The 18,656-nt window shown below is 40.5% G+C and overlaps 1 protein-coding gene across 8 annotated transcripts in view; it reads right to left on the bottom strand.

Annotated features, from left to right (window-relative positions):
- Positions 1–30: 30 nt before the first annotated feature.
- Positions 31–18,656, bottom strand: part of IQSEC1 (IQ motif and Sec7 domain ArfGEF 1) — a 301,086-nt gene continuing 282,460 nt past the window's right edge. For 4 of the 8 annotated variants that reach the window (XM_058032108.1, XM_058032111.1, XM_058032107.1 and 1 more), the window contains 5 exons: positions 18,416–18,515; positions 15,067–15,240; positions 12,207–12,383; positions 6,011–6,060; positions 31–4,590 (listed from right to left, as the gene is read on the bottom strand). In XM_058032108.1, coding sequence (XP_057888091.1) covers positions 4,165–4,590; positions 6,011–6,060; positions 12,207–12,383; positions 15,067–15,240; positions 18,416–18,515 — 927 coding nt within the window. In that variant the 3' untranslated portion in view covers positions 31–4,164. The remainder of the gene's footprint in view (positions 4,591–6,010; positions 6,061–12,206; positions 12,384–15,066; positions 15,241–18,415; positions 18,516–18,656) is intronic. The other 4 variants (XM_058032105.1, XM_058032106.1, XM_058032110.1 and 1 more) reach the window with 4 other exon arrangements.

The following is an 18,656-nucleotide window of genomic DNA, read 5'->3' as shown; positions in this document are numbered from 1 at the left end:
GCTCTTGGATTGCATGAAATGAGAAACAAAGAGTTTTAAATGATTTATTTGATTTCTCCACATGATCACAGTTATAGTTTTACATCAATAGGGTCTGTTACTACTTACAAACAGAATGCATATTAAAATGAAAGCACTCCTTTCTTCCCCAGAGTTACAAAAGGGGTCTCGAGCCTCCCCAGAACAGAAGCTTCTTGTAAGCATAATGATTTTTGAAGTCTTTAACAGTCTGCATTCAAGACCTAATTCTAACAGTTTAATACAACTCAAAGCTGATTTAAGTTCCTAGCAGGAGATAGGCAACCTCAAAGTGACTGCAGACTTATAGTAATGCTAATTTACACACTATGTACAATTTAGAGAATTCTCTATTCCCCCTACTGGTCCCATTTTCACCACCCCCTTTTCTCTTTTCTCTTTTCCAAATTGAATCTTGTTATTGGTTCCACTTTTCTTTGAAATATATACACGAGAATCCATTTTGCAGGCAAGAAGTGCGATGGTATTTTACAAGGGAACAGTAAAATGCATGCTTAACTGCAGAAAACACACAGCTTCATATGGAACAGCAAGTCAACATCTAGAGATTCAGTGTTTAAATATCTGCTGACTGTCTTTCAGCTCATTTTATCAAGAAACAAGAGGCTTCTGCTGCATGCAGTACATGATGGGAAAATCATTCTACACTGTATGTTAGACTCTTTTTTTTTTTTTTAGCAATACAAGACGCACATTATATTAGGATGAACTTTGATTTTTTGTTTTTTACATTGTTTTACATTTCATTCTTAACTTAAAAAAATAAAAACCCCAAATATATATTTCATTGTTGTCCCAGAAAAGATTTTTTTGTTGTTGCCACACCTTCATTCTTTACATTTCCCTTTCATTTGTTCAAATCAGCAATTACTGCTTTGCCACATCGTTTATGGGAAGAGAGAACCACGGCCACTCTGTGCATTTCTGTACCAGTTAGTAATTGGCAATGGCATCTAAGAAAAAACCCTCTCCATTCTACTGCTGTCTGCAGGCTGAAGAATTAATTTTAATTCATTTTCTTAACCCCACCCAGTGTTAAGTGCTGGAATTCTCCTATTCTAAGCATGACCCACACTGCTCTAAGCAACTGTCGATCAAGGATGGAGTCAGAGAGGTTTTACTGTGACCCTAAACAAGCAGCAAAGGTCTGGAGACTTGTGCTGACACCAAGACACATTTGTTTGGCTGGAGTACATAGAAACACACAGTCTAAGAAACAAAACAGAACAAAACTAGGGGGAAAAAAAGAGTCAAGTCCACTGTTTCTCCTCCTTGGCTTGAAAGAACAGAGTTTCCAAATGCTGTGCCCTCAGGTGACCAGTTTTGGTTTCTGGGATCTGTGATTTCACTCCCTGCATGCCCATGGGACCACGTGGAAATGTTTCTGTGCATGCACGTTTGTGACATCTCCTCAACACTCTGGTTCACAAATACATTGATTGCACATGGAAAATCAGTGGGCAGGCAATAAACTGTGGCTCACTCTTCAAGCACAGAATATTTATATGTAACTCTAATTTAAATGAATGAAAGGGCTTTTTAAACATAAAGCAAATGCAGATCTGGGAGATTTAACATCTTCAGTGTTAACACAGTGAGTCAGATTTTCCTCTCCACTACTACTGCATATTCTGCCTTTATTCCATATACAGAATTTTACTTCCATTATGCCTCTGCATCTGAAACAAGTATACAGACTCTGTCACCCAGTGAAGAGGAGCTTTCTTACCTCTGTTTTAGTTAAAAGATGCAGTTTCTCAGAGATGTTTGCACTTAAATGGTTCTTCATCTTTTCTGGAACAACCTATAAATTACAGTTAGACTCTACTATTGGTACAGATGTATGAAGAAAAGTCTACATATTGAAATATGTTATCACTTTACTTCAACTAATATCAACAGGAACACTGATATATTTTGCAATTATACAATATGTAGAGTGTAGCCTCACACTAATAACATTAGATGACATGCAGACAGTTCTACTTTCCCTTATAAGAACAGTATATATTTTTTAAACTGCAAGGAACAGAGCCTCAGGGGACCCAGGTGAGCTCTCTTAAGGTAAGCTGCAGAATTTAGAATAGAATGAGTGACACAGAAAAATAAAAATCATTTGTTTTCTTTTCATGGAGATCATTTTGAGGAGAAGGAGCAGAAGGGGAAAACATATTGCACATGTGTGAAGCAAACGTGGACTGCTGGAAACAAAAGGCTAAACTCTAGATTGCTGTATTTGCTCTCTGTGGAGGTGAACAAAGTGCTCAGTTTGCAGTTTTGCTGGTATTGTGGTATCCATGGTATGAAAGGGGAAAAAATGACTGAACCTCTCCCATCCTCCCCACGCTAGAGATGCCATGAGCAAGCCAACAGGACAAGTCACTCTGCTGCTCCCATGTCCTCCCGGTTTGGGACACTTTTATTCCTGTTTGTTTTCTGTTACACACAAACCCGACAGGCTGGAGCTGTCATTACTTTTACCCATCTCTGACTGGAACATTTGCTCATCCTCTTCAAGGTTTGCTTTTAGGCTGGTACAGTTTTGCAGTTGTGATTCCTTTGTCTCTACTGTTTAGGTGTTAAGTCCTTGCAGTGGCTCAAAGTGCTGAAACTACAAAGTAGGCGCCATGGATAACTTTGTACAGGATTTCGGGATACAAATTGTAGAGAAATTTGCAAATTGTTTGGTTACAACACATAAGCAACAACAGCACAGCCTATTTTTATGTCATGTCTTGCAACTAACTGGACTATGGAAGTGAGGGTTTGAGCATAAACTCAGCCTGCTGAGTGCTGGGTGCTTCAAACTAACAAATGTGATGAGTAAAAATGGTAAAGCCACTTCGTTGCTAGCACATGGCTACATGGAATTACAGATTTTTAATTTTTTTTTTAATATATATATATATATATAAAAACCCTATACTAAATTCTAAAACAAACCTTCAAGTTTTAGAGCACTTCCACTGGAAACACTCTGGACTAGAATTCAGCTTCGCTGGGGGTAAAAATGAGCAATTATGGTGAAGAGGAACCAAAGCAGCTGAGAAGGATGGAGGTTTGCCATTTTCATGTTTGAGATGAATGTTTTTGCAGTGTTTACATGCACCTGGCAGAACTCTTCCCGTGTGCTCGTTCAATCCATATGCTTACAAAAGAAATGTGGATCATGTAAATTCACAGTTATCACAGCCTTTAAAGTGTCTAAGAACTCGTGTGACCAATGCTTGGAGGTGCCCCCTGGTACGTGGGCACCCTCCATTGCTACGGAATAATTACTGCATCTTAACGAGTTTGCTTACCTGAAATAGCAGAGCAGCTCTAATACTGATTACGTATGATATCATCGTGTTAATAAAATAAGGATTTATACAAAGCAGTATTGGACTACAACATTTAAATGCTATGTTACTTGGCACATTTAGTAATGATTGCTTAGAAATCTTAACAAGTCCAGGGGACTTTTGATGAAAATATTGAAATGTTTGAAATTGGTTTCTAACGTTTAATGTTTTTGGTCTACTCTTTCATAGGCTATTCATCTATTATACTGTCCTATCAAGTAAGTGGAATTCCTTGTAAAGTCTATATTGCTAGTTTTGTGGACTGAAAAAATTTCTTTCCAAGCACAAATGTTAACTATACAGTATATATATATATATTTATATGTATATATTTATATTATATAAAGTTTACTTACGTACTTTCATCAACCATATCAGGTCTACTTATTTTTTTTGCCCACTGAGAATAAAAGAGCAAGAATGCAACACTTGGTTCTGTCTGACTTTTTTTCCCTGTTTTTTTTCCATAGGCTAGTTTTTCATTACGTGTGTAAAATTGTCCAGGGGTTTGGTGTAAAAGGTAGCTTTCCTCAGATTCAGCAAGCAGCACGTTTTCAAGGCAAGTTTGGAAATAAGAACTAACCGGGTGGCGGTGAACATCTATCCAGTAGATAAGTAAAACCAGTATGGCCTGGGCTAACCGGAATTATTTTATTTAGTAACAGCAAGCCTTTAAGCTCATTAAACGGCCTGGGTAAAAACTGCCGGTGTGATTTTGTGGCTTCCCGTGAGTGCCTTTGCAGCTGGGTTTAGAGCTAGAGTCTCGAGGAGGGTCTGTGGCCTAGACTATGGTGCTGATGCCGCTGTGCTTGGGCTTGCTGCCGGCGGCGGCGGGCGGCGGGGGCGGCCCGTGGTGGTGCGGGGCGTGGTGCGGGGCGTGGTGCGGGGCGTGCGGCAGGAAGGGGCCGTGCCCGTGGCCGTGCCCGTGCTGGTGGAACTGGTGCGGGTGCGGGTGCGGGTGCGGGGGCGGGTGGTAGTGGTGGTGGTGGTGGTAGGGCGGCGGGTTCTGGTGGCAGAACTGCGCGTGGTGCGGGTGCGGCGCCGCCGCCGCCTCCGCGTGGCTCTGCGAGGGCGGCTTGCCCCGCTTGCCACCGAACAGGGACCCTAGGAGTGAGGAGGAGTTGGGCATAGTCTGGTGAGGGCGAGATGGACACTCTCGGGTTGATGTAGCTCTTCGGCGCATGTGAGGACTGCTAATGATGGACCCCTAAAAAGAAATTAATAGAAAATAAAAATTAAAAAAAAAAACCTTGAAATGTTCGAAAAGGAAATTAAATTAAAAAATAAATAAAAAAAAAAAAAAAAAAAAAAAGGAAAAGTTCACACTGACCCCAGAAACTCCTCCTTTAGGGTTCGCATGGGTGGATTATGTTAGAGAGTTCTAGGGGAAATTTTATCTCCACCTTCCCTAAGTGGCCAATGGGGCCCTCGTGCCCTTCTTAGGGGGTGTTAAGCATTGAGCGGTTTTCTCTCAGTATTTTGACATCAAGAGATATGACTTCAAATAAAAAAAAATGTCAGGGAGAGTAACATGATATAAGACCTACAAGTGTGTTTTTAAAGCAAAAACACATTTTAAATACTGCAAAAAATACCATACTTGCTTTTTTACCACAAAAAAAAAAAAGAAAAGCGCTACATTAAATGCAACCTAAATAGTTAAACATACAGCAGCAAATATTACAGTTACAGCTCAGGTTTTAAAATGGTATTTAAATCTTTCTTTATAGCAGTTTTCCACTACTATATGTGACAGTGCTGCTTCTCAGGCCTACCTCTGCATTTTGTGTTAAATGGAACCACACCATTTTTGCCACTAAGATTTCTATGTGCTTGTATTATCCTGACCTGTGGTCCAACATTCTCTATTATTTAGCCTGGAATTTAGTTGCTGAAATTCGGGGTTTGTATTTTTAAAGAGTTATGGGACACAACAGTACTTAGGCAAAGTGTGCTAGATTTAAACTGTAATCTACCTAAAAGCAAACACAAAAAAAAAAAAAAGAAAAAAAAAAAAAAGAAAAAAAAAAGAAAAAAATCTGCAAGCTGAATTCAGAGACATGAACAGTATATATAAATGGTTTGAAGATGAATGAAATCTCATGAAATCCACATTGAATTCACCTATCTGAATAATTTTTTTATCCTCCCATGCCCTATCTGTGCAATTCCATGGTGTCATGACTGCATACATATAGCAATTGAACTTGAAAATAAGCAATGGGGATGGTTGAGCATGACAGTCAATAGTTGTAGCTAAATATCAAACAGCAAGAACAGTGTACTTGGTAACAAAGAGCAAGTGGGCTTTTAAGCTGGGACCAGACTGAAATGGTGGCAAAAGGACACATCATATCCATTTAACCATGCTTGCAGGAACAAAGGGAACAAGGTTAGCTCAAACCAAAAATGGCATTGCTCTAAAACAAGCTGTCAGTGCTTTGTAAGCTGGAAGAATACAGAGTGAATAGCCTAGGCATGCATTTTATTCGTGGCAGGCAGGTTATATATATAAATATATATATATGTTAGAAGAAAAAAGAGCAAAAAAATATGTATGTATATAAAAGAAAGGTTTGAAATGCACATCATCACATCCAGCTAGACATCAGGAACTTCCTACTTACTTCCATATTGCTGTCTAGCGATCCTGCACTGCTGCGTCGCCCACGCTTGCCTGCCCAGGACATGCAACAGCAGAGATTAGAGACTGCGACACGACCGGCGCCAGGAGTGCGGCCCCACAGCGTCAGGGCCAGCAGGGACAGCAGCTCCCTGCACTGCCTGCGGCTTGGGGGCACTGGGAATTTGGAGAGGTGGGGCTGGTGCTGGGAATCACACGAGCGGGGTGTGATGTTGTTGGCAATTTGCACGATTCTTAGGTATTTGGGCAGCTGGGTTTAGTGCTGCGCTCGTGATGCGGAGCAGCAAGGATTTAAAGGGTTTGGTTTCCTGGAATCTGATGGGCCAGGAAGGTTTGTTTTACTTTAAACATTGAGATACAGTTGTGGAGTGGAATTAACTTAAATGCAAAATTTAACGTTGAAATATTCTGAACTTCAGTGTGGGGCACTGTGAGGGGCATCAGTTTTATCACTTAATCAGTTTTATCACTTCATCGGTTTTATCACTTCATCGATTTTATCACTTCATCGAATTTATAATTTCAATTTCAGCTTTGAACCTCAGTGGATTTCATACAATCTTCTTTCATGAGGTTTAAAAAAAAAAAACTAAACTTAATTTTGGTCAGTAAATCTGGAATCTGTCTTGACATTATGGCTAGATTTTGTTTGTTTAGCTGTGCAGTGCTTTATCTTTAAGCATGTTGGATTTGTACTCCAACCGTCTCAAATTGCAAAACCTTTTGCCTAAACCCACAGGTGAAACTCCAGACTGTTTGCCTAAAGAGCCAGAAAACCTTAGTGGCTGTATAGGACACAGGATCTCAGATTTTCTTTCTCACTTCACAGCAGAGAAAATAGCATCTGGCTGCAGTGGAAATAGAGATTTTTAGAAAACAGCTTGTGGAGCTTTGCTTTGCAAAGTCTCAGAATGCTTTCCTGGCAGGGTGTAGAAACAAAGCTGAGTTTTGAGGAACCCTCCTGGTGCTCAGAGCTTCCCTAAAATCTGCAGGGCTTTAGAAACCAAAGCTTTCTCAGCACTCTCTCCTTGTTTTCCTGCAAGGCCAAATATCAATCTCCACCCTGCATTGGCACATTGCTGCCTTCAGAATCTTCTACTCTGAGAGGCAGTTTTGGGGGAGAATGTGAGGATTGCAGCATCACTGAACCAATTAATGACGTACCCTAATCACAGACACCCCAAAAGCACCTGGGATCAGAACTAGGGAGCAGTGGAACTGCTCATAGAGCAATTCAGACTACCCAAAGGATCAGGATGATCAAAGACTATCACCTGCTGGATTTCTAAGCACAACGTTGACCGGGCTGGTCACAGGACACTGCCCTGAAACAAGTTTCTCTTAAGAGCTACAGTTCCAGGCTACTGGAATGTTTTCACTCCTTAAAAAGAGTTGCTACCCAGTAGAACCCCCTCTGCAGTGACATTAAATTGAGGGGAAGGTGTTTGTGGTGAAGGTGGTGTGTTTGATTGTGAAATTCTTTGGGATTCGGAACAATTCCCCTGGATGGGCTCTTTGTCAAAAGCTCACTGCTTCATCTCCTGCTGCAGTTTTAGCCTCAGCCAAAGCAGAGCTGGATTATCTTATGAGCCCCCCAAGAAAAACTGGGTTTGTTCATCCCTTATTTTGACTCCTAGTCAGGTATATTTTTCTGCTCTGATAACAGGATTAGTAGTGATTAACACTCCGACCACTCTTGCTGATGCAAACACACTGCGGCAGCCACCTCGGAACTTAGCAGTCAGGGTTGCAAATAAGACTGAGAGCTGACACGGGGCATTAAACGTGGCCAAAAATGAAGGAGAACACAACAAAAAAATCCAATGCCTTTTGCATATGGCAGGAGTCACAGTCTGATCAGATAACCATGGACACAGTAAATACGGACAGAGAGCGACAGATGGAATTTTGCTCAGAGTAACTCCAGGGCAAAGTAGTACTTGCAAAGCCAAGAACAAACAGAAAAATCCTCCTTAAAATGCCTGTAATTTCCCTCAGATAGGCACTATTGCTGTACAGAGGCTTGGTTCGTTTTCCTAAAAACAAACTGAACCCAATTCTGTGCTGACATGCAGTGTGATGGGTTTACTCAGTAAATCCCCTGGAGCATTCCCCCTGCCAATGTGTGTTTATTCCAGACAGTTCCCTGGTCTCTGGGATGGTATCCCATCCCAGAAATGCCTCCCTGGAGATCTGGCCTTCACATGCATCTCAGGGAAATTCTCAACTAGAATTGCATCTAAGCATGTACTGGCAGGAAAATTAGTAGCTGTGGTACAAAGCAAGGTGGTATTTATCAAATCTGAAGATTAGTTTTGCTTAATATATTATGTTTACTTTAATTTTTTAAAGCTGTTAGAGTGGACTTTAATTTATAAAATTAAATTTCAATTAATTTAACCTTATCTATTAGATATCAATAGTTCTTGTAAGAAGTATCTTTAACTTACACAAGTCCACATACGAACATATGTCCCACACATGAACATGCATTATACAGGGCCAAGAATATTTCAAATTTATAGTAGAAATATGAAGTGATTACAAGATTTTTACAAACTTAACCATGCCAAAAGAACATTGAGCTTTATTAATAAAAGCCATTGCAGCTTGCAGGATGGATGTGTGCTGGACACATCACAGGATGTGTGGTGATCTCACAGCTCAGGCTGCAGATCAGCTCAGTACATGGAGATATTTCTCACTGCAGCTCTATAGCTCTTGAAACTCTTCTGGGCCAGTGAGATAATTGATAGCTAAACACTATCAATGATTTGATATTATGATTTGGCTTTGAGTGACTTGGGGGAAAAAGCCTGGAAAAAAGTTTTAAATTAAACTGCTCACTCCAGTCATTAGAGAGACCACTTTTGAGGGGGAAAGTACTCTTTGTCACATTTTCATCTTGTTTCTGTGTGGAACAGGTAGAATCTTAAGATCTCACACTGAAACAGAATTATTTAATCCTGGAAATACTTTTTGTTTGGTTTGGTTTTGCAGTAATCTTTTTTGGTCTGTGGCTGTTTCAGACAAGCCCAGCTCCCAGAAATAGGAACCACTGTGCCCTCCTCACCTGGGCAGCACTACCTGGCTGTGCCAGCTGTGGAGCACTGGGGCAAACAACAAAATTGCACTTTTTAAACCAGCTCAGGGTGTAAATATTATTCCCACCTTACAGGTTAGGGATGTGGGAATAAAGTTTGAATTGCACTGTAAACTCAACGTAAAAGCACTGGGTCCCCTAGCAACTCAAAGTGGCTGGAATTCAAATTAAAGAACCTAAAATCAGTCCAAGGGGACTGTTTCTGGGAGAAACAGAATGGGAAACACAACCAGTCCAACCCTTCCTGCTCTGCTTTAGCGACCAAATCATTCTTCCTGTGGAACAGGGGCCATGGGGGAACATCACACTTTTCCCATCTTTCTGTAAACTCATAAAACTCAGCTTTAGATGAATTAAATTTTTTTGTCTGGCTTCTAATATTTTTATATAAATTAAGAATTTCAAAGTCTGGAACAAATAAATTCAGTTTTTCCTTGACTATAGCTCAAGAATGTTCAATAAAAATGATACATTTCTCTTTAGAGAAAAATAAAGCCCTAAATATTTTTAACATATTTGCATCTTGAAACACTTGGATGCCACATTGTATTTTATATTCCATGGAAAGAACTGGCAAGGCATGGAACCATTCTCAGGAAAGGATTCCTGATGGACGAATCCTGCTTTCTGTGCATTCCCAGCTTAGGAGCAGAATCAGTCAGGGTATCAGCATTTGTTAGATCTCAGAAGCTTCTGAACTGACACTCAGAGAAATTTAATCACTTTCCAGAGCCTCCATTTACTGGCATGTCTGGGGGACAGCAATAGATTGCTTTCCTAAATAGCTCTGTCAAGTACCTGTGCAGCCAAATGCTGTCCAGTCACATTTCCCTTCACTGAATAAACAGTTAAAATTTTGAGTTTGCAGTGTTCACTGGACATTTACCTGCCTTCCTGCATAAATATGCAACCAGGCCATTTTCTCATGTTTGTTAGATTTATTTCTGATTCAATGTAGAAAGGGTCTCTCTAAAAATCCACTTTCCTACAGGCCCACACACTCCTGCTCCTCCTCATTGTTCATCCTGTGCTTCATCCACAAAAGGATTTGAGGCAACCTAACTCAGGCCTGTTTTAGAGAAGCAATTTAATATGGGATAATCACTGGGTGCAGTATCTTCCTAACTGAAAGAGATTTCTTTGCTTTTCTATGGATCACCTCTCCCACATTAAAAATAAAATTAGCCTCACATGCAAGCTATTCCCTGAGAGAAGGCAGGGGAGTTATGGATCATCTCCCTGAAGTCACTCCACCAAATAACAAAGCAAATAACAGGCTGGTTGTTTCTCAAGTCAGTTGCACTGCACAAGACCAAACAGAAGCTCTCCATAATTTTCAGCTATTTCAAGTTAAAATTAAGTTTAGTTGGGTTTAACAAACTCATTGATAAACCCTGCAGTCTGTGAGTGATTTCTACATTTTGTCATGGAAAAAGGTTATTTTCAGTAATAAGCATGCCAGTGGTAGGCATGCCCTGTGAAATGTGTTTGTGATTACAGATGCTGGTTTGTTGAATTAAACCCATAATATGAATTCAAATACATGGCAGTGTTTGAAAGAGAGGGATGAGTAATTCTGATGGAATGAAAAAATTAATCAGAAATCACATTTAGGGGTACAGATACCCACTGAACTCACATATTAACAATATGGTAGTTCTCATTCTAATGAAATAAAACCAAAACAACATAAAAGGATGATGAAGAATCCTCAAATCTGAGAGATAAGAGTGGTGAAGACTAGGGCTTGATCTAAAATCCACTGGAGCCAAGCAAGCACCAATATTCAACTTCAGCCTGATTTTGGATCAAGGGCCCAAGTCTTTCTAATGAAGCACATGGAGATGTGAGTATGAAAGCCTAAACAGAGAAGAAAAGAATTGAAAGAGCTCACTCTCTACATATTTGTATGCACATACATATACCCACAAAACACAGGCTATCATTTCAATTTACAACAATTTTATTTATTGCAGCATACCTAAAATCTCTTCTTTAGTTTAAAAAAAAAAGGAAATAGGTAAGTAGTGTCTACTACCAAAGACATACAGAATACTGAAATTATGACTACACTGTACATCATCACTGCAACTGAAAGAACAAAGCAGAGTATGCAACACAGCCTATGAACTAAAAAACAAATAATTAAAAAAAACAGAGTTGCTACTACCTCTGGAAGTAGAGATAGAGATTCACTTTCTGAATAGTGGACATAGTGTTCAGATCAGAGTTCTTGTCAGTGACAGGACTCTTTAACACTGAAAGATTACATGGCTATGCCAGGTGTGAGGCAAACCATCAAATAAAAACATGTCCAACTTCCCCTGGCTTGCTCTGGCTAAAAAAAAAAATCACATCACCACTGCTTTCCAGTCTTTAATCAGTTAATAAAATTTCAAACACACCAGTGGCTTTGTGGGTTATCAGCATCCTTGTCCACTAGGACTTCCTTGGTTCTATTGCCAAGAGTACTTCACAACAACCTCTTTTTGCAAGAATTAGGAACTGTGTCTGAGTTACAGAACAAGAAAGGAGCATCGGGGCACACTGGTGCTACACAGCTCTAGAGAAAATTTAGTAGGGCTTCACTCAATTTCATTCATCCAGGTGGTGACACAGGTACACTTGAGCACAGAATACACAGAAAGCGCTCGTTACACAGAGACCAGGAGCCTTCCTTCCCTTTCTAGGCCTACTCTATGAGGGGCAAAAAGCAAAGGAGATTAAAAAAAAAGAAAGGAAAACTAAGTGAATTACTCCTAGCACGAGTCAGTCACTTCTGTTTTATTAAAAACTTACAATTTTTCCTCTGTCTTCACTGTCCTTTAAAAGTTCCTATAGCAACCTAGAACGGCTTAAATGCTTTCAAACAGTGGCCGCTTAACAGAACAAAGGTAAAAAAAAAAAAAAAACAAAAACAAACAGAAATTACCCAGGAGCCGGGGGGCAGTAAGGAGCTATCTGGAAGTGTGAGATCCCACCAGGGCTACGTGTGGAGGCCCAGAGCGAGCTGGGCTCTGCTCTGCGGAGGCAGCTGTGCATGCAGAGAGGCGGGAGGGGCAGGGGCAGCGCTTACCTGCTTCGGACAGGTCCCGCAGGGAGGAGCTGAGCGCGCTCCGCTTCAGCCCCTCGCCGCCCGCGTAGCTGTCATCCAGGCACGGCCGCGGCAGGCTCCCGTTCCCCGACTCCTTCTTCAGGCTGGAGCACTGCGACATGCTGGGACGCACCACGCCCTTCTGCTTCTCCAGCTCCGCTGCAACACACAACACACACGGGGGTTTTACATTGCTGGTTGTGGGCGTGAGATGCTATGAGTAGATAAGCTGCACATTTTTTTAAAAGGTTGCAGAGTTCACAGGTAGGGCCAGTTGCTGCCAGGGTGGCGTTCTAGCTGTTTGTTGTTGTAATCACCTGTCATTTTTGTTAACTACCTTGATGGTTAAGAATTCCCCTTTTGTCGAGTGACACCCTGCTGCTTCCTGGAGGATGGCACCCTACGGCCAAAGCCCCCACCTGCCCGTTTGTGGGTCACACACTCCTCTTTCCACTGCTCCCCCAGTTATCACGCACCCGGGAAGCTGGGGCTGACTTTGTGTGTGACTCACTCTCACACACACAACAAGACAACAAAAGGTACCTTTTATTTTCACATCACTTATTACAAGTTTAGTGTTACTGGCCAGTCCGGTGCTATTGGATATCCTCCCACCTAGCTGTTTTGTCTAACCCCAGATGCTCTTGGGCATACCTTTTACCACACCTCCTGGTACTTTGTTGAGACAGGACTTATCTGCTCCTGTATCCACCAAAAATTCAAATTCTTCATTTAGGGGTCCCACCTCAAAGTTTACCAAGGGCTCCTCTAGATGTTGTATCAGGTGCCCTAAAGCGTAAAGCCCTTGACACTCCTAATTGTCACCTCTAAGAACCTTCTCTAAGGCTTCCTGTTCCCTGGCTGTTGCCTCATCGATACTGAGCTTTTTACAAACCCTCCTAACGTGTCTGGTCTCTCCACAATAATAGCAGCACCTTTTGCTCAAAGAGCCTTGAGGTCTCTCCATCCCTCTTGTACCTGGCAGTACTGGCCTATCCTTGCCTGTTCCTGGTGGTGGACCTGCCCACTCTCTTGTTAACCTCCGAGGGTGGAGAGGAGGAGACCTCGGAGTTGGCATGCAAATGACCTGAGAACCAGCATGCAACAGGAGGGACCCCTCACCAAACCTAGCCAAAAACCCCTAAAAACAATGAGCCAACACAAAATGGATGAATCAAAGCAATGTCTACACGTGAGGAACAGAATTCAGTAACCTAAAGGATGTTGGTTAGACAGAGGAGCTCAAATGTTAAAGCAGAAAACAGGGGGTCTCCTGATGCTCTTGTGAGGGTGGAATCCCCAGCCCAATCTGCAGAGACAGCTGCACTCTTTCTCCACCTCTGTGCCACTCCTGGGAGCAGCTGCAGTGTGAGCAAGATCTGTCAGTTCTCCCCACCTGAGCTGATTTTTAATAAAGGCATTTAAAAGGAGAAAGGTCTCCTGCCCTATTTATTTCATGAAACAACCCAGAACAGCCCTTGAGACTTAAACTCTAAAGAATTTAGAGACTTTAGAGGAGCTAAGATTTTAGTTAGATAAGCTTTACTGGAGTCAATTAAAATAAAGGGGTAGGCCTTGATGAAGTTAAGAGTTAGTAGTTAACTAATATTTGATTACTTGTCAGCACAATGTTTGGTTAGCTGGGTTTGTAATGAAGAATATAGAAACTGATAAATAGCTTTCAGGAACATAAAACAATTGTGGCCTCCTCTGTTCTGAAACCAATTGAAGACAGGAATAGGAGCTCTACCAAGGGTTCATTTGTCATATTTGCACTGAAAAGGTAGAAAGGTCAGAACGAGGAAGACTTCATTTACTTCCTCATATTGGGACCCCTCCCCATGAAAGGGACCACCGACCCATTTCAAGGAACAGACTATGAATGCTTAATAGCTTTTGAACTAATTACCATGGGAAGTGGGAATGGGATGTACCAAAGTTACGAATATGCATTTGTATTTTGGGTATTCAATGCTTGTATAGATAAAAGGACTCTGTAATCACCTGTAAATTGCAGTGTGCATTTGGGAGCTATCCCACAATAAACATTCACTTTCTAACTTTAAACTGTTAGAGAGTTTTGTCTGTCACAGTTGGATATTGGTACTAGATCAATATCCATATTTTTAATAAATCACCCTGTGCCCAAAGGCAGCTTCACCCCTCTGCCCACAGCTGGATGTGGAGCAGGGCCTCTTTTGGGAAAATGGGATAAAATTTAATCTTCAGACACTCTCGGGACTACAAGCAAAATCTATCAGTTTGGAGCACAACTTCCTTATGAACTTCAGGAATTGCAACACGGAAATGAAGAAAAATTCAATGAAGCTTATTGGAAGGGCCATCATTGGGTATTTCAGTGTGAGGCAAATTGCACCTAAAACTCCTGCTGTAATTTGTGATATAAATCACAGATCTCTCTCTCTGTCCACATTATCCCTAAAAGTCTTACTGGAATTTATAGTACAAATCACAGATCCATCTTTTGTCCGTCCAAATTTTTCCTAAAATTCTTGCTGTAATTTATGCTACAAATCACAGATCCAGCTTTCCTCTGTCCATTGTTATTTGCAGCTTGTCCAAGATAAATTCCACTGCAGCTACACTGCAGTAAATATGAGTCAATGAACTCAGCTGGGGCTTAAGCCATTATTGGCTTTTCCTCCTTCTTGAGACAAAGTCACAGAAAAACCCACATAATTTTGAACTTTTAAGGAGTTCCAATGTGTTATACAATTATACTTTTTATTAATGGTAATTTTTAATTTAAAATTTAAATTTTCCAAGGGCAGTATTAATTTTTATTATTTTGATTAGCTGGAAAATACTCCATTATATGTACCTTTGTACTTACACTCTATTCTGTGCTTTTCCATTTCTTGAACTTCTGCAATTGATTCCCTCAAATCATCTGTAAACTTCTTCCTGTCCTGAGGATTTGGTGCATTGAAATTTATGAGTACTTTGATATCTGCTCCTGGAACAGCTGATGTGAGCCGAATGCCATTGGGATAATCTGAAAGAAAAAGGCAAAGAAAACTAAGCTCTGATTACTACAATTACTTTTCTTTTAACAAAAATACCCACCAAAACTGAAAGCTTTTAGTAATATTACCACAGAGGATACAAAGTCAGAGAAATAGAAGTCTGACAGCACAAAATTAGAATAAAAATCCCTAAGGTGCATTGGAACAGCTTAACTGTCAAATACTGAACAAATATTGAGAGATATCTTTATGTAGCTGCTACCCTTAAGGTAGCAGCAATATGCAATATATATCAAAAACAGTAGGAAAAAAAGCAAAAAGGGGATAATTTTTCTTTCCCATGACCTACCTTACCCACTTGTGACCAAAGTTTTGCTGAGTGTAAAGGCTACTTGAAGACATTTCAAATGCTACAAATTGTCTTTTAACTCACCCTTTGCAGGAGGAGAAACACACAAACAGGTACACATTTAGTATCTCCTATTGGATTGTGCTCCCTGTACATCCTACTTTCCTTTTTTTTCTTTTAAATAAAATAAAAAGTACCTGTGAAATCATACACTGAAGAAATAAAAGGACTGATTTGTTTTTTCCACCCCTCTTTTGACCCATATTATGGACTTCTAATAATGAAAGGCAGATATTTCAGAAAACTGTCTTTGCCTCTTTTCTAGGTGTACTTCTGAAATTTTAACAGCTGGTCAAAAATATCTCCTGGTTGAGACAGAAGGTTCATTTACAGCAAGATACTCAGAATGAAAATATGTTCTGCTGTAGAAAACAAATCAGTCTTTGCTTGAAGCACACACCTGGAGCAATGGGGTGTCAGCAAACCTCAACCTGTGCATTTTAACACAAAGTTTTCTTTTACTCAGCTGCCTTGCCCTCTGGGTTTGCTAAAGCTCTCAAATATTTACTTCAGTATTTGAGCCCAAGCTCAAGGGCTCCCACGTACTAAAACCTCTCTCAAGAGCCAGCAGATGAAGTGAGGCACTCCCCTCCCTCAAAGCCCTGAGGTTCCAACAAGACTTCAACTATTGAGAAACCAGTGCACGTGCTTGGCTTTTTTAGGATGCATTAACTCTGGATTTTTTAGGGGACCTTCACTTTGGCTTTTTTAGGGTACATTCACTTTGGCTTTTTTAGGGTACCTTAACTTCCAGATCAAAGCTGCAACTAAAAGTGAAGCAAGTCATTTACAATCCTCAGGGAAAACAGAGCAACTGCCCTGAGGTCCTGAGGAGAAGAAGGGAGGAAGTATTTGGGAGTTTTGCTGGGGTTTGCTGTCAACACCTCACACAGAAGAACAGCCAAAAGGTCCCAGTGCTGGGCAGGCTCAGGTGGGATGTTGGGAACATTGGCACAGGAATGCAGCAAGCAGCTCTGCACCACTCCAGGGGAAAGAATAAAAATATTTACAAAACCAACAAGGAAAGCTGGCAAGCCCAAAGTCACCAGGGCTGCCCCCACACAACGAGCCAAGAAGGAATTTCCATGTAACAAACACATGGATTTTATTACCAGAGGGACTTCTCTGCACTGTGTTCATCAAGTATCAGGAAACCCTCACATCAGTATTTCTTGGTTGCAGTCACACTCTCTCCTCAGTGATCTCCTCCCCCTCTATATTTTGTTACTGATTTTGACTGAAAATGGAAAATATACTTCCCATATGGCCTATTTATTTACCAGAGATATGTGGCATTGTTTTCCCTTTTGCAGCTCATCCATCCCTCAACATAATTGACTTCTATCATTAAAAGTCAATTTTTCTATCACCAGTGCCAGTCATTTGTTCAACCTCACCAGCAGCCAAACCAGTATTTTTGTTGCTTCTGTTTTAGCAACACTGACTTTTATTCCCTTGAAACCAGGGAACAGCTGCTCCACACAGAGTTACTGATGGCTCTGGACAAAACAGCCCAAAGCTTGCTGGGGACAGGGGAAACCAAGAATATTGAATTTTACAAATCAAAGGGGACAAATACTTCTCTTTCTCAACTGGAAAATTGTGCATCCCACCTGAGAGGCACCAATATTAGAGTGCAGTCTGTTCACTGATTCACTGCAGTGAATTCAGAAGCCCTCCTGAAGTGCCTCAGTTAAAATGCCTCCAGTTCCCTGGCAGGAATCCAATCCTTTACTTCTTGTTTCACTATAGATATTTTAAAATTTATTTGATTAGTGTTTCTACTTATCATGCTTTATTTTTAAAATGTATTTTATTTAACATGGCATCAGAGAATTATAAATCCTTCTATTTTTAGTAGCATCCAGGATAGATGTATTTGGCCTTCCCCTCCAAAACTGAATTTTATATCATATAATGTGCTCACAAGAGAGAGAGAATGCATGTGTAAGCACAGAAAGGATCTGTGAGCTACAGTGAGCTGCTGTGAGCTCTTCAAAACCTTCCCTTTGCACTCTCCAGAGGCTTGCAGTAACAGCAATGGATTTTTAGGAAGCACATTCTCAAGGACAAATTAAAACTAAGAACCTTCCATGACAGAACAGGACAGGAACAGCTCACACTGGGCTGTACCCAATTTATCAGGGGTGAAGGATGGTCACAAACCATGAATTCAGTCAGGCTGTGTCCCTACGTACCATACCAACAACTCTGCTATGCTGTCACTACTGACACTGTATTTGGGCTTAGAAACAGGATTTTAGAAAATTATTTATGTTTTTGTCTGCTAAGAAGCACTAAACTTAAAAAAATATTGGACTGATGCAGATTGTAAGAGACATAAACAAAAGGTTTCAGAAAATGAAAGCTTATGTTTTATATTTAAATTTGAAGTAGCATATATTATCTAGGCAAAGTTAAGCCATAAATCAGGAAAATAAATTAAATAGTGTTTTGAATTACAGATACCATTTAAAGAGTCATTATTTATTATCACTCAGTTCCAGCTAATAGTACCACTGACTCAGCAACAGATGGGTTTTTTTTTTTCTTGGCAATCCTTTTATTCTTTACAAGTAATCACAAACACATTTAGGGAGATTTGGCTCCTGACTACAACCAAAAAACTCTGGTTTATATACTGACAACATCTTGTTTTAAATGTCAGAACAAAGTCAAACTCAGAGCAATTTTATTCCTAAACTCAGATCAAGTCCTGTCCATCCCTTTCACTTACACCATTTTTGTTTTATTTATGAACAAAGTGGTCTTCTAAAAAGAGAGGAAATACTTACACTGGTTCTCAAAGAGAAGAACTTGCATTCCATAGAGGGAAAAGGACTGTCGAAAACTGTACGTAACAGAGTTCTTCTTCTTCTGAAAAATCTTGGTCACCTGAAAGGGATCAGATAAACAAAGTGAAATACTCATTCTACCAAATGTGCCTGTGGAAAATTATTGCTCTGAAGAATTAGCATAAGAGAAAACATTTTATTTAACAGGAAGTTATAAATCTGTCAGAAAAAATGCAGTTGT

The sequence above is a fragment of the Melospiza georgiana genome, chromosome 11 (genome assembly GCF_028018845.1).
Source record: "Melospiza georgiana isolate bMelGeo1 chromosome 11, bMelGeo1.pri, whole genome shotgun sequence".
Lineage (NCBI taxonomy): Eukaryota > Metazoa > Chordata > Aves > Passeriformes > Passerellidae > Melospiza > Melospiza georgiana.
The sequence above is the reverse complement of the archived record's forward strand: the minus strand, read 5'-3'. Positions and strand labels throughout refer to the sequence as shown.